This window comes from Macrobrachium nipponense, chromosome 45, assembly GCF_015104395.2.
Source record: "Macrobrachium nipponense isolate FS-2020 chromosome 45, ASM1510439v2, whole genome shotgun sequence".
Classification (NCBI taxonomy): Eukaryota; Metazoa; Arthropoda; class Malacostraca; order Decapoda; family Palaemonidae; genus Macrobrachium; species Macrobrachium nipponense.
In genome coordinates, this window is record NC_061105.1 from 35,932,790 (window position 1) to 35,950,289 (window position 17,500).

Sequence of the window (17,500 nt, forward strand, 5' to 3'; positions counted from 1 at the left end):
AGATTTTTCCTTACGTCAAAATCCCTTTATTATTATTATTATTATTATTTGAAGGTAGGAGACCCTCTCTTAAACATGTTTTGTTAAAGATGATGGCAGCATCAGTGGAATTGATTTTATATATGGTCTTTTCAATTCTTCTTATTATTCTCTTCTCATCAGGGCTGATATTTGCTAATAGCTGGCCGATGTTCATATCTTGGTTAAAGAAATGTTTTCTAAAAATGATATTGTTATGTTACAATAAAGTTTCATACATACTTACCTGGAAGATATATACATAGCTAAGACTCCGTCGTCCCCGACAGAAACTTCAAATTTCGCGCCACTCGCTACAGGTAGTCAGGTGATCTACCGGCCTGCCCTGGGCGGCAGGACTAGGAACCATCCCCGTTTTCTATCATATTTTCTCTCTTCCACCTGTCTCCTGCGGGGAGGCTGGGTGGGCCTTTAATTGTATATATCTGCCAGGTAAGTATGTATGAAACTTTATTGTAACATAACAATATCATTTTCATACAATCAACTTACCTGTCAGATATATACATAGCTGATTGGCACCCTTCGGTGGAGGGTAAGAGACAGCTACTATATGGAATAGACAGGTAAACAACATATGTTGTAGGTATAAATAAAACCTTGGTTCCTACCTGATAGGTGGTAGACTTCGTGGGTGTTTGCCCAGTAGTCTGCATCACCTCAAGAAACTTTAGCGAGATATATGATCTATGCCAAGAGTTCTTGTGGGTCTGCCGATGGGGTCTTATCCGCTTACTCGGCAGAGCCTAAAAGGACTTTGTCAATGGGTGCTGATCCACTTATATGACAATACACCTTATGAAGGAGCACACAACCAATCCCGACCACCTGATCCTAACCATATGTTAGAACTAAGGATTGTTACGAGTTATCCCCGAACTCGTCACAACAACCGTAAACTCAAAAACCACTACGACACATACATATTTTCCAAAAAAAATTATACTCAACTAATTGGATATGACAAGAATTCTCTTACTGAACAACATAGACGGCCGCCCGTGCGAGCCAAATCCTCCATTGTTCGAAGAGACTCCGACCATATCCAAAAAGAAGAATAGTATACACATTTAAGGATTGGTGTCGGCTCCCGTACCCAGAATCGTATCTGCCGATACGATAGGACCTAGAGTAAAAACACTTCTCATACGTCACACGTACGTCTTTCAAGTAATGAGATGCAAATACTGAGTTGCATCTCCAGTAGTCGTATCATGATGTTTTTAGCGACCTATTCTTATAAAACGAGGAGAGACGTCGCAACCGCTCTTACTTCATGAGCTTTTACTCTCAGTAGTTGTAATTGTTCGTCAGGACAGACCTTATGAGCGTCCGTAATGACGTTTTTCTTACAAAGAACGCCAGAGCATTCTTGGACATCAGTCTTGTGGGGTCTTTTACCGCGCACCAAAGACCTTGTCTAGAGCCTCCCAACTGACGCTTTCTCTGAAGGTAGAACTTCAAGATCTCTAACAGGGCATAGAGACCTCTCTGCTTCTCTGCCTACGAGACTCGACATCCTTTGACTTCGAATGACTTAGGCCAGGGATTCGTGGGGATTCTCAGTGTTTTCGGGGGGGGGGCTAAAAACAGGGTCTTAAACGAGCAAATAGCCGAGTCTCCCTTGAATCCTACTTTATCCTGCAGAGCTTGTAATTCACTAATTCTTTTTGTTTTTGCCGTAGCTAAAGATACAAGGAATAGGCATTTTTCTAGTTATGTCTCTAAACGATGCCAGATGAGGAGGTTCGAATCTATCCGAAGACAGATATTTGAGGACTACGTCCAGGTTCCAGTTCGGAGGTATTGGTTCCTTAGACTTTGAAGTCTCAAAAGATCTTATGAGATCGTGGAGATCTTGTTTATTTGCCAGATCTAATCCTCTCGTTCCTGAATACAGCCGAGAGCATACTTCTGTATCCCTTTATTGTGGATACGGCTAGATGATTTTACTCTCAGGAATAGCAAGAAATCAGCAATTTCCGCTATAGAGGTAGAGGAGGAGGACAACTTCTTGGTTCTACACCACCTTCTAAATACCTCCCACTTCGACTGGTATACTTTCGTAGTGGAGGTTCTGCGTGCTCTCGCGATCGCGCTTGCCACTTCGCGAGAAAAAGTCTCTCGCTCTGACAAGTCTTTCGATAGTCGAAAGGCAGTCAGAGCGAGAGCGGGGAGGTTTGATGGTACCTCTTGTGTGGTTGTCTGAGAGATCCGTCCTTCTTGGTAGGGATCTTGGAAAGGTCTACGATCCACTCTACCACCTCCGTGAACCATTCCTGGGCCGGTCCAAAAGGGGCTATTAACGTCATCCTCGTCTCTTTTGACGCCACAAACTTTTTCACTTACTAACCCCAGGATTTTGAATGGGGGAAAAGCATAAACGTCTACTCGAGACCAGTTTAGCAGGAAGGCGTCTACCATAATTGCTCTTGGATCTTCCACGACCGAGCAAAACACTGGGAGCCTTTTTTGAAATGAATGTTGCGAAGAGATCCACATGAGGAGTTCCCCACAGAGACCAGAGATCGAGACACACTTCCTCGTGTAGAGTCCATTCTGTTATGAAGGACCTGGTTCCTCCTGCAGAGCCTGTCCGCCCTCACATTCCTTACTCCCTGTACGAATCTTGTCAGCAGGGAGATGTTTCCTGTGAGACGTCCAAAGTAATAGGTCTCTCGTGAGCTCGTAAAGGAACGAGGAGTGCGTCCCTCCCTGTTTCCGAATGTAGGCAAGTGCGGTGGTGTTGTCACGTTTACTTGCACTACCTTGTTTGACACCAGAGGTTCTAGGCTCTTTAAGGCCAGATGTACGGCGAAGAGCTCCTTGCAGTTTATGTGCCAGGACGGACTGTGCTGGTTCCCAGGTGCCTGACACTTCCTCTGAGCCTAAATGTCGCTCCCAACCTGTCTCCCGACGCGTCGGAGAACAACACTAGGTCTGGGTTCTGTGTTCTTAGAGAGATCCCTTTGTTCTTCCAGAGGTACAACCACCACTGTATGTGCCTTTATCTCCACTGGGATGGGAAAAACGTCCGACAGTTGTCCGGTTTTCCAGCTCCAAGACCTCTTGAGGAAGAATTGAAGTGGACGTATATGAAGTCTTCCTAGAGGGGAAGAATTGGTTCCAGCGAGGAAAGCGTCCCCAGAAGGCTCAACCATTCCCTCGCCGACGTTTGTTGCTTCTCTAAGAAAGAGAGAGATTATCCGCAAACCTTTTGCATTTCTCTCTTGCGAAGGAAAAACTCGAAAACCCCGAGAATCCATCCGAATCCCCAGATAGACTAGGTCTTGTCTGGGGGTCAGCTGAGACTTCTCGAGGTTCACAAGCAATCCCAACGCCTTGGTCAAATCCAGAGTCAACTTTAGGTCCTCCAAGCACTGTCTCTCCGATCTGGCCCTGATGAGCAGTCGTCTAGATACATAGAGACATTCACTCCTTTGAGGTGAAGAAATCTCGCCACTTCTTCATCAGGCTTGTGAAGACCTGAGGAGCTGTGGACAGGCCGAAACACAAGGCTCTGAACTGAAAGATCCTTCCCCCCGTCATGAAACGGAGGTACTTCTTCGATGAAGGGTGGATCGGACGTGAAAGTAGGCGTCCTGGAGATCTAGAGACACCATCCAATCTCCTTGTCGTAATGACGCTAGGGATGAAGCAGAAGTCTCCATGGAGAACTTCTCCTTCTGAACAAATTTGTTCAGAGAGCTGACGTCCAGTACTGGTCTCCAGCCTCCCGAGGCTTTCGCCACTAGAAAAAAAGGCGATTGTAAAACCCCGGGGAGTTTTGATCCAGTACTAGTTCTATCGCTCTCTTGTCCCACATTTGTTCCACCATCGATCGAAGAGTATCCCTCAGCACAGGGTCCTTGTACTTGGCTGATAGTTCCCTGGTATTGACGTTAGGGGAGGAGTGTTCAGGAAAGGGGGGATACTATATCCCTTCCTTAAGATAGTCATGAAGACGCGTCCGCGTCTACAGTGTCCAGGCCTCCACGAATCCAGGAGCCTGGCACCTACTGGTGCTTGGAGGAGAGATGTTTCATTTTCCTTTTTAAAGGGACGAAAGGCAGACCTACCTCTCTTCTCCGGAGCCTTCCTTCTTGCGGGAGGTCTGGAGGTCGGACCACCTCGAAAGGGCTGCATTGATGTACTAGGTCCTTTCTTGTCAGATACCGAAACAGGTTTCTTCTTCCTAGCTGACTGCGTCAGAAGATCCTGAGTCGCCTTCTCAGTTAAAGAGTGGAGCAACGTCCTTCACTAACTGAGAAAGGGAACAAAAGTCAGAAAGAGGCGCATACAGTAGAGCTGCCCTCTGAGCATGCGAGACTGCCTTTGTTAAGAAGGTCGCCATACACCGTCCTTTTCTTTAAAAGACCTGCTCCAATAATGAAGAGACTTCAAAAGAACCATCCTGTACCGCTTTGTCAATGCAAGACAAAATGCATAACAGGGCTTCAGGTTCGATTCCTTCTGAATCATGGGCTTTCTTGGACATCACCCCAAGGGACCAATCTAAGAAGTTGAAGACTTCCAATACATGAAAGAGTCCCTTGAGGAGATGATCCAGTTCAGAAATACTCCCATGTAATTCGTGCAGAATTGAGACTTGGACGCCTTGAAGCGTCAACCAAAGTCGAAAAATCTGCCTCTGTTGTAGAAGGGAGAGCGATACCCATATTCTCTCCCGTCTTATTACCATATGCCTCTTTTCCCAGCTAATCTTGCTGGAGGCATGCAAAAGACTGTCCTGACTAAGTCTTTCTTAGACTTCATCCATAAGTCTAAGGCGTGTAATGCCCGCTTCATCGAGATGGTGGGTTTCATGTTTAGAAAAGACGAGGGCTTCTTCGTCTTAGCACTGGAAAGAGCGAGCGCGGAGAAGGAGGAGCAGCAGGAGTCAACTCGTCTCCATACTCCTCAAGAAGCAGGGTAGTCAAAACCTTATAGTTGGACAAACCCTCTCTTTCCATGATCTTCATCATCCGAGTTTTCTTCCAACTCGGGATTTATCTGAGTCTCCGTTCTCCTTTCTGAACTTTCCTCTTCTGGAGGAGACAAACTCCTAATAGGAGAGGGGCTAAGGGAATGATACTCTTTCCTCTTTCCCGTTTTACAAGACTTGGAAGGCGTCACAAGCTCCGGCTTCTCTTGAACTTTAGAAGACGCCTTGTATGACGCTTCCCGTTCTCCGAGCGTCATGGCTGACGTCTCTTGCTGACGTCTTGATGACGCTTCGCGCCTGAAGGACGCTCCGCTCTCTAAAGGGCTTCCTACTCTCGCGTCACAAGATTGGATGGAGCGTCACGTCTAAGATCCGCTTTGAATGACGCTTCACTTCTAAAAGACGTCTTACGTTTCTCTGGCTTTACGAAACTCTCGTAAGCCCCCGTTCTAGCTCTCGAACTCGCAGCTTCTGCAAGACGTTTAGCAGTTTCACGTATGTCTGACGCTTCTCTTCGAGCAGGTGAGAGAGGACGAGACTTCTTAATTGGAAGCGTCACGTCCTTCCGACGGGGCGCTAAAACTCCCACAAGAGATGACAGTTGTTCCTGAACCGCCATAATTATCTCTTGACGCTTCTCCCACGTCTAGTGCATGACGCCTTTCGTCATCACTCGGGGAAGAAGAATGAAGGGGTACTTCCGCACCAGCGTCAGGTGACGCTGACGCCACCTTCGCTTTCTTAATAGCAGACGGAGCGTCATCTGAGAAGCGCTCTGGGCTCGAATCTATGTCGGGCTTCATATGTACGCTTCAGCGGTCTCGATAAGTTCGACTCCTTCCACCCTCGTTTAGGTGAGGGAGAGGGAGAGGACGAGAGAAACACTCGCGAAGGACGCTTTTTTTCTATAGCGCCCTTGAGCGCCTGCCATGAAGCAGCTAGCTGAAGGGACGTCTGACCGTTGGGGATTCCCCACGACCTCTTAAGGCTTTCGACTTTCCTTCTCCTCTGGGCATGGGAGCTTGGAAGAGGTCTAGGCCTGGGAGCGTCGCAGGGACGATCAAACGCCCCCTCCACCACACTGGGAGAACTCACTTCACTGAAATGTTCACTATCACTAGCCTTACCTTTGGAGTCAGCCATCTTGGACTTCATGTCTCTAATAGTAGCTTTCAGATTGGCGATTTCCGATGCCGAATCCGAAAAAGCACTCTGAGAATGAGATATATAGGGAGAATCTACATCAGTAGGATTAGAATTATCCGTGAAAGGCTCAATAGGCCTTGAACTCACACCTTTCAGTCGTCTAACTCTATCCCTCTCTAACTTCTTCAAATAAGAAGTCAAAGTCTTCCACTCTTCTGCATTCAATCCCTCGCATTCCTTACAAGTATTAATAGCAGAAACACTGAACCCCCCTACATTTACGGCATACAGTGTGAGGATCAACCGAAGCCTTCGGTATCCTCACCCTGCAGCCTACATTCACACACATTCTCACACTCACATTAGAATCAGACATACTGAGAAAAATCCAAAAGAGTTATTCCAAAAACAGTCCACAGTAGCGAATGCCAAAACACGATCCAAATACGTCACCAAAAAGCCGAAAAAACGTTGATCAAATGTTGAAAAAATGAATCTAAGTCAGGAGGTAATAACACAATGTTGATACCACGGCGACAGAGAAAATATGATAGAAAACGGGGATGGTTCCTAGTCCTGCCGCCCAGGGCAGGCCGGTAAGATCACCTGACCTAACCTGTAGCGAGTGGCGCGAAATTTGAATTTCTGTCGGGGACGACGGAGTCTTAGCTATGTATATATCTGACAGGTAAGTTGATTGTATGAAAATACTAATTTATTGTTATGATAACAAAAGTGATTAACAAATCTTAGTAATGGAATTCCAACGTTTCCAACCGTATCATCGGTTCATTTTCAAGGAAAGGTGAGCGTGAACTGATTGGAATGGGGTCGTTCGGCGGTATTTATTGTGTCCCAGGTGCTCTGTCTGATTGGGGCGCTGCGTTTTCATTGGCTGAAAACCGAGGATTAAAGTCCCTGAGTCAAGCCGTCTTGCAGAGGTGGAAGCTCGCACTGCTCTTCGCGTGCGGACGCTGGAGACTGGGAGCATAGTATTGGGCAGGGGCACCTGATTGGTCCGTTCGATCGGCTCTATGGTGCCGGCGGGCAGCGCCCTACGTGCCACCGTCGGGAGGAGTGAAGTCTCTTGAGTGGTGTTAAGGCTGGGCTCTCCTTCCTGATGTGTAGGCCTCTAAGAGGCGGAGGCGACGGTGGTCTGCTGCCTTATCGATAATACCAATATTAGGAATAATGTCCTTCCGAGTTATCCTGGTATTGTGGACGTTTTTTGCATGATTATGGATGGCGCCTTCCTGAGCGTGGCAGGATATCCTCTTGGAAAATCGCATCGTTGTCATACCAATGTAGGCGCCGGGGCATTCCCGGACAGGGCATTTGTATTGGTAGACAACGTTAGTTTTTCTTGAGAGGGTCCTGCATCACAGGGGCTGGGTTGTTTTTCATAATCAGGCCACTGGTCTCTTGCTTTTATAGTAAATGATCAATTTTACTTTTTCACAGGGTCCGTGGGGGAGACATTCCTTTCGATGATGTTACGAAGGGCTCGTTCATCCTCTTTGTATTTCTTGTGAAATGCTCCCTTGTAAAAGAGAGTGACGTCTTCAAGGGCGACGGGGCGAGGCTCCTGCTGGTACCACTTATCGATGTTTCTTTCTGCGAATGGCTTTTTCGATGTCCCGGTTGGAATACCCGTTGTTAATTAGAACTTGGGCAACACGTTCTAATTCAGTGTGCGTGTCCTCCACGAAGAGCAGTGTGAGAGAGCTCTCTTGATGAAGGCGCTGATTGCAGTGCGTTTGTATCTCTCTGGACACTCGCTCTCGACCGTTCAGGCACATGCCCAGGTTCGTGGGTTTCGTATTAACACTTGTGTTACGAAGCGTTCTTCTTGTTGCTCGACGAGAACGTCAAGGAAGGGAGGCGACGGTCACGGCAATGCTCGATGGTGAGTTGAGTCTGCTGTGGTCCGTGGAAGGCTTGTCGCAGGCGCTCTATTTCTTCCACCGTGTTGGCACTGATGAAGGTGTCGTCAATATATCGGACGTACATAGACGGTTTCTCGATGGTGGCGAATACCCGACGTTCCACAGTACCCATGTAGAAGTTCGCGAAAAGTACTCCGAGGGGAGAACCCAACGCTACGCCGTCTTTTTGCGTGTACATATGGCCTCTGTGGGTGGAGAAAGGGGCCCTTTTCGTACATATTTCAAGGAGTTTTTGGAGGGCATGCTCAGGGATGTTTAAGGGGGGCGTGGAGTCGTCTCTGTATACACGATTCAGAATTATCTGGATTGTTTCATCCACGGGGACGTTCGTGAACAGGGACTCCACGTCCATCGATGCAATAACTCCTCCGGACGGTGTCGTTTTCAGGGCTTCTATAAACTCGGCAGAGGACTTCAAACTGTGGTCATCTGGAACGTAAGGAGTCAAAATAGCATTCAATTTCTTCGCAAGCTGGTATGTAGGAGCGGGAATTTGGCTTCCAATGCCCTTCACTTGCTGCCGATCGTAGGGGACTACGACCTTGGCTATATATACGGGAATGTTAAAACCCATAAACCAGGGAAACCCGTTACGCCCCATCATTAGCCAAATTACCCACTCCTACATACCAGCTTGCGAAGAAATTGAATGATATTTTGACTCCTTACGTTCCAGATGACCACAGTTTGAAGTCCTCTGCCGAGTTTATAGAAGCCCTGAAAACAACACCGTCCGGAGGAGTTATTGCATCGATGGACGTGGAGTCCCTGTTCACGAACGTCCCCGTGGATGAAACAATCCAGATAATTCTGATCGTGTATACAGAGACGACTCCAACGCCCCCATTAAACATCCTGAGCATGCCCTCCAAAAACTCCTTGAAATATGTACGAAAAGGGCCCCTTTCTCCACCCACAGAGGCCATATGTACACGCAAAAAAGACGGCGTAGCGATGGGTTCTCCCCTCGGAGTAACTTTTCGCGAACTTCTACATGGGTACTGTGGAACGTCGGTATTCGCCACCATCGAGAACCGTCTATGTACGTCCGGATATATTGACGACACCTTCATCAGTGCCAACACGGTGGAAGAAATAGAGCGCCTGCGACAAGCCTTCCACGACCACAGCAGACTCAACTTCACCATCGAGCATTGCCGTGACCGTCGCCTCCCCTTCCTTGACGTTCTCGTCGGGCAACAAGAAGAACGCTTCGTAACACAAGTGTATACGAAACCCACGAACCTGGGCATATGCCTGAACGGCGAGAGAGAGTGTCCAGAGATACAAACGCACTGCAATCAGCGCCTTCATCAAGAGAGCTCTCTCACACTGCTCTTCGTGGAAGGACACGCACACTGAATTAGAACGTGTTGCCCCTCCCAAGTTCTAATTAACAACGGGTATTCCAACCGGGACATCGAAAAAAGCCATTCGCAGAAACATCGATAAGTGGTACCAGCAGGAGCCTCGCCCCGTCGCCCTTGAAGACGTCACTCTCTTTTACAAGGGAGCATTTCACAAGAAAATACAAAGAGGATGAACGAGCCCTTCGTAACATCATCGAAAGGAATGTCTCCCCCACGGACCCTGCGAAAAAAGTAAAATTGATCATTTACTATAAGAAAAGCAAGAAGACCAGTGGCCCTGATTATGAAAAACAACCCAGCCCCTGTGATGCAGGACCCTCTCAAGAAAACTAACGTTGTCTACCAATACAAATGCCCTGTCCGGGAATGCCCGGCGCCTACATTGGTATGACAACGATGCGATTTTCCAAGAGGATATCCTGCCACGCTCAGGAAGGCGCCATCCATAATCATGCAAAAAACGTCCACAATACCAGGATAACTCGGAAGGACATTATTCCTAATATTGGTATTATCGATAAGGCAGCAGACCACCGTCGCCTCCGCCTCTTAGAGGCCCTACACATCGGGAAGGAGAGACCCAGCCTTAACACCATCAAGAGACTTCACTCCTCCCGACGGTGGCACGTAGGGCGCTGCCCGCCGCACCATAGAGCCGATCGAAACGGACCAATCAGGTGCCCCTGCCCAATACTATGCTCCCAGTCTCCAGCGTCCGCACGCGAAGAGCAGTGCGAGCTTCCACTCTGCAAGACGGCTTGACTCAGGGACTTAATCCTCTGTTCAGCAATGAAAACGCAGCGCCCATCAGACAGAGCACCTGGGACACAATAAATAAAACCGCCGAACGACCCCATTCCAATCAGTTCACGCTCACCTTTCCTTGAAAACATTGAACCGATGATACGGTTTGGGAAACGTTGGAATTCCATTACTAAGATTTGTTAATCACTTTTGTTATCATAACAATAAATTAGTATTTTTAGAAAACATTCTTTAACCAAGATATGAACATCGGCCAGCTATTAGCAAAATATCAAGCCCTGATGAGAAGAGAAAATAAAATAAGAAGAATTGAAAAGACCATATATAAAAATCAATTCCACTGATGCTGCCATCATCTTTAACAAAAAATATTATTATTATTATTATTATTATTATTATCATCATCATTAATACCTAGATCCAGAAGAACTAGAGTCTGGCATCATGAAAAGTCAACTATTCGTCAAAATCGTGAGAAAAAAAAGTCATAACCGCTGATAAAAATCTCATAAAGACGCCTATCACTATCTAATTCCGTGGAAAGGCTAACTATACCAGAATACTTCACCAATTGTCAATGAGAAACAAGCAGAAAAGTATGAATTCCAAAAAACTTTAGACTGCTACCAACAACTGGTGTACAGCCATCAGCTGGCAGAAACAAACTGAGCTCTTTGTGAAGTTTTTCTCTCTGTAGAACCCTGAAAGTGGGTGGTCTTGTTACCTACCCAAAACAAACTAGCGACTAGAGAGACCTGCAAATTTCAAAATTTTAACTGCCAAGCAAGGGGAACTCTTAGCTGTGTAATTGCTAGGTAAGTTACTTATACATATACATATACATATACATATACATATACATATACATATACATATACATATACATATACATATACATATATATATATATATATATATAATAATACTCTATATATATATATATATATATATATATAATACGTATATAAAAGTAGAAATTTTTTGTTCTCATTACCAAAGAATATATATATTCAACTAAGATTATAAAGACCTTTTGGTGCCAGTGTACTCTGAAATCTTTACATGTAGCTGGATATGCTCTGCTTGCTCCCATTAGGTTCGTATATGGGTAACTTAATTTAAACATCAAGACCTTAACTATGACCTCAATCTGGGAGGAAATTGAACTGCCAAAAACACTAACAACCCTTATAACAGGAAAACAAAAAATGCCCAAAAAAACACCCTAACCAACTTATTAAACAAAAGGGGACATGGTTTTCATAGCAACACACTGTGCCAATTCTCATCAAACTTAAAACTGATTAGGCATATCAAGATCCATTCACCAGGTTCTTTTATACCCTGATAAGGTAACAAACACAACACACACCGACATGGGTAAAAGCATAAACTGCTTCCGACATTTCAAGACTCAGCAGCTTCAAACAATACCTTTAATGCCAAAGAAGAACCAGGTTCGATTATTGTTTTCAAACTCTGTTCCAGCACAGTCTGGTTGTGTCCACAGGTTAAATTCATAATTGACAGGAAGAGCATCAGGAGTGGGCTGATTCGTGGCTGTTTTGTGCGATTTACGTCCACTCCCAAATGTCCCAGATGAGCTGCTACCTCCTGGGTTGTATGCGGCTGATCCCAAAAGATGCACGGACCCTAAAACAAATACGAATATAATTCAAATGATACACAATACAGTAAATGCAGTGAATTGTCATATACAGTACAATATATTACTTTTTAATAAATATAGTACAGTACCTATATTGCAATATTAAACATGTACTATGGAATAATATAGCACACACTGATTTAACTGTTCATGAATAGCATTCCCTGTTGTCATGACTACTTATGAAAGTAAGCTCATAATTAACGACAAAAACATTAGCTTGACTGCTTTTGAGTATCTGATTTCCCTCTTGGTAATTTAAACCACTTTCTCATGCATAATAGATGTGGCAACATCCCTGTCTCAGGAACTGACCACTGTTGTAAATTATTATGTACGTAATCACAACCTTTGCTAGCCCTAATTCATTTTCAAAAATAATTTGAGAACCAATTTCTATAAAAACTACATTTCAACTTTCAGCAGTCAACTATACCAGACTGACACAGGGAGTCAAGGACTAAAAACAATTCAGTATAAATTTAGTTTCTTGTTTCTTCTTTGTTTTCAATGATGATTCAATCATCATCAGACATATACTAGTACATACCAGCTCTTCACATTTCAGCATTCCAAGTATTTTGGCATCTAAAGGTTTATTCATTTCAAGAATAAGCTTTACAACTAGTATAAGTAATATTCAAGGTTTTTTATAGGTTGCTTTCTGTCTTTTAATCTATTTTCTTTGCTCTCTTTTTCATTTCGATGATCACCTTCAACATTTTACCCCACATCACATAATGAATTTTCCATGCTAGGTTCACCTACAAGCAGATATATTTACTCTATAGTCTGGCTAATTTACCCTTTTCATAACCATGTAATAAAATGTTTAATACAGACAGTACTTTGATGACCAAGCTGCACTTGGTTTAACTTAGTAATTCATACAATTAGAAGATAATGTACTACCTTATCACCTTTAAAAGCATGACCCTTGTATTTCTTTCACTCCCACCTTTGGTGGTGTCTCCAACTTGTATAACTACAGTGGTACCTCAACATATGAAAGTCCCAGCTTATGAAAAAATCAAGTTACGAAAGCAAATACAAAGATTTTTTTGGCTCTACATATGAAAATAATTCAGGTTACGAAAGGTTGTTGCTGTAAAATCCTGAGATTCGCCCGGACTCCCGAGAACAATTTTAAAACTCGCGCGCCGCCAACTGAGTAGACTCGCCACCATCCTTCCTATTGGTCAGCATCATGCCTCTATGTAAAGGCGTTCCTTGACCATTTTTTGCGGCATCGTTATTTTAAACACTGGAATTTGTTCCTTCACATATACGTATTTAGTTTGTTAAACTAAATTCGTGTTAGTGATTTCGCTTTCGTTGTACTGTAATTTACTTTATCTTGTTGTGTGTGAACTTAATTACTTAGGCTATTAGCCATGGGTCCCAAGAATGTTGGTGAAGTTCACGGAAAGAAGAGGATGCTTTCTATGGAGAACGAAGATGGAGATAATCAAGAATTGTTAACGTTTTCTGCCATTTGTTAATGTGTTTCGTAAAGTTTAGTGTTAATGTTTTCTGCCATTTTTTAATGTGTTTCATATGAGAGAGAGAGAGAGAGAGAGAGAGAGAGAGAGAGAGAGAGAGAGAGAGAGAGAGAGAGAGAGAGAGAGAGAATTATTTTTTATTATGTGAAATTTAATTTTATTGAACTTACTAATACAGTATTAATCAATATTATATTAATATTTGAAAATTAGTAAATCATTTTTGTATCATAAAAATGTATTTTGTGAAAATAACATCAAAATACACTAATTAGTTATGATTTTTGTCGGAAAACCCCGCAAATAGGCGAATTCCCTGCAAATAATGGGTAGATATGGTCCAGAGAGAAATCTGCGGATCCATGAGTCCGCAAATCAGGAGAAAGCGAATACGGGGGGGCCCACTGTGTGTGTGTGTGTGTGTATAAATATATATATATATATATATATAATATATATATATATATATATATCGAATATATATATATATATATATATATATATATATATATATATTTTTATATATATATATATACGTTATAATATATATATATATATATATATATATATATATATATAGATACCATATATATATCTATATCTCTATATCCTCTATCTATATCTATATCTATATCTATCTCTCCTCTATCCTCTCTCTCTCTCCCTCTCTCTCTCTCTGCTCTCTCTCTCTCTCTTCTCTCTCTCTCACTCCTCTCTCTCTATACATATATATATATATATATATATATATATATATATATATATATAATATATATATAATATATATATATATATATATATATATATATATATATATCTATAATATCTATATCTATATCTATATATATATCTATATCTATATAAATATAGCTATATATATATATATATATATATATATATATATATATATATTATAATATATATATAATATATATATATACATATATATATATATATATATATAATATATCTCGAAAAAGCGAGATAGCCGAGCACTTTCGGTCCTGTTAGGAACCTTTACTAAGTAAAAGATCCAAACAGGACCGAAAGTACTCAGTTATCTCGCTTTTTCATCATTTTTTCCTTGTGGCAAATAACCTTTATTTATAGTACATAGCATCACGTTTTATATACTTCGTGATCAAGTTATTCATATGTATATATTATTAATATAGATATATATATATATATATATATACAGGCGGTCCCCGGGTTACGACGGTTCCGGCTTACGACGTTCCGAGGTTACGACGCTTTTTTCTTAAAATATTCAATGGAAAATCCGTCCTGGGTTACGACGCTTGTTCCGAGGTTACGACGCTGACGCTTCCGACGCTCCGAGTTAACGACGCTTTTAAAAAACTCATACTATGATAAAAATCCTTTATAGTTTAGCACAGTATATTAATAAAATAAGTTTCGGTTAGATACAACAAAAATTTTAAGGTTATGATGATTTTGACACGTTTTATGTCGTATTTTTTCTATGATTTTAGTGACGCCTCATATGCGGAACTAGTTTTCCGAGCGAATGAATAACTACTAGCTTGCGGTGCGCAAAGTTTACATATAACAGTCCAAAAGCACAAATAATGAAAATCATTGCTTGTTTCCAGTAATAATAACAAAACGAAGTTTCTGTTAGATTACAACGAGAGAGAGAGAGAGAGAGAGATGAGATTGAGAGAGACGAGAGAGAGGAGAGAGAGAGAGAGAGAGAGAGAGGTGTCTTCCGACGCTCCGAGTTAAGGACAGAGAAGTGTTCGTTTCGTTAAACGGCCTCTGACTTCATGCCAGTAAATGTTTTGTTGATACTAAAAATAAGCCTATTTAAGATACGTTTTACTTTAATTAGTCTATATGATACGTAAATAGTATCAACTGTTCTTGTAGCCCTCAAGATTTGGCAAAATCGAAGTATCCAAAAGAGAGACATTATCCAGTACACTGGAACCTTGACATACGAATTTAATTTGTTCCGTTACCATCGTCGTATATCAAACAGTTGTATCTCAAAGCATTTTTTTCCCATTTAAAATAATGTAATAGGTATTAATCCGTTCTAGCAGGTATGAAACCACACCTAAACACAGCTAAATTACATATATATACACAATTTATACACAAATAAACGAGTAATAACACACATAATGATAAAATAACAGCAATGTGATAAATGATAATAAATGTTAATAAAATCAATTAAAAAAAAGAAAGGAATTTTACTTACCACAACGAAAGATGACGTGAGGCCAGCAGGGGGAGGAGTAGGGAAGGGTGGCAGGGAACGATTTGTTCTCTTTTTATTTACGTATGTACACTAATAACTACGTAATAAAAACACAAATGAAATAACATTGCTAAACTAATTTTTATTTTTTTATTTTAATCAGTTTGTAGTTTAGAAATAATGGTGATGCCTTTGGAAGGTTTATGCTTTGCTATAATTTCATGTTTGCTTCCATCGAAATCATTTTCTTGGGTTTTTTTCTTATCACCTGCTTTGTCTTTAGCTTTGAGACCCATGGTTAATAATAAAATAGACAAAATAACACGAAAAATAGGCGCAAATACAACGAACTAAACAACGACGTGTTAACATGCAGCACCAACAAACAAACAGACTAAACGCCATTTATCGGTCGCCTATACAACTAACACTCATCGCAAATCGTCTCAATATTTTCGTTGTATATCAAAGCTTATATTTTCGCAAATTTTCTGTTGTATCTCAAAACATTCGTATATTAGGGCAATCATGTCAAAGTTCCAGTGTAATTTGATCAGAGAGAGAGAGAGAGAGAGAGAGAGAGAGAGAGAGAGAGAGACGCCTTGGCAACAATGGTCACCGTCTCGGGGATTGACGTAACATTTATTTTCTGAACAGATAGACAGAGAAGTGTTTCGTTTCATTAAACGGCCTCTGACTCATAGCAGGAAATGTTTTGTTGATACTAATATATAAGCCTATTTTTTAAAGATACGTTTACTTTAATTACTAGTCTATATGATAACGTAAATAGTAATCAGCTGTTCTTGTAGCCCTCAAGATTTGGCAAAATCACTCCAGGTTGTACATAAAACTTCAAGAATGTAGTGTCACCAGAGGATTACAATAGTTTTTACCTTCAAGAACCAGCATTCTTGAAAATAACTCCAGGTTGTACATAAAACTACAGGAAACAACATGTAGTGTAACCAAAGGATTACAAGTAAGGTTTTTATAACTTTTTATTAGTTTAAGACATATTTCCAAGCGTCGTTCCGGCTTACGACGATTTTCGGCTTACGACGCGTCTCAAGAACGGAACCCCCGTCGTAAACCCGGGGACTGCCTGTATATATATATATATATATATATATATATATATATATATATATATATATATATATATATATGTGTGTGTGTGTGTGTGTGTGTGTGTGTGTGTGTGTGTGTATAACTGAATCACAAAAGTTTGGAACGTGATACGTAAATCCATATTTAGTCTATTTTCTTTGCTCTCTTTTTCATTTCGATGATCACCTTCAACATTTTACCTCATATAACATAATGAATTTTCCATGCTAGGTTCACCTACAAGTAGATATATTTACTCTATAGTCTGGCTAATTTACCCTTTTCATAACCATGTAATAATATATATATACAGGTATAAACCACGAGGGAAAATAAACAAAGGAGTTTCTGCAAGATCTTTCGATGTTCAAGTGTCCTTTAGTTAGCAGATGAACTGCTCATCTGCTAAGTAATGGATGTTTGAACGTCAAAAGATCTTGCAGAAAAACTCTGTTGTTTATTTCCCTCGTGGCTTATACCTGTGTAATATATGTACCATATATATATATATATATATATATATATATATATATATATATATAATATATATATTATATAATATATATATATATATATATAATATATATATATATATATATATATATATATATATATATATATATATATATATATATATACAGTGGGTCCCCCGTATTCGCGGGGATGCGTACCAGACCCCCCCGTGAATAGTTAAAACCCGCGAATTGTTTGGAACCCCTAAAAATGCTAAAAACAACCTATTTTGTTAGTTAAAACTCAAGAAAAACCCACTAAAAAT

General features: G+C 41.4%; 1 protein-coding gene across 2 annotated transcripts in view; it reads right to left on the reverse strand.

The window, feature by feature from the left end:
• The window catches only part of LOC135214476 (cytosolic carboxypeptidase-like protein 5), a 173,053-nt gene that overhangs the window by 128,429 nt on the left and 27,124 nt on the right, over positions 1-17,500 (reverse strand). For both annotated transcript variants that reach the window (XM_064248823.1, XM_064248824.1), the window contains exon 3: positions 11,646-11,864. In XM_064248823.1, the coding sequence (XP_064104893.1) occupies positions 11,646-11,864 (219 nt within the window). The remainder of the gene's footprint in view (positions 1-11,645; positions 11,865-17,500) is intronic.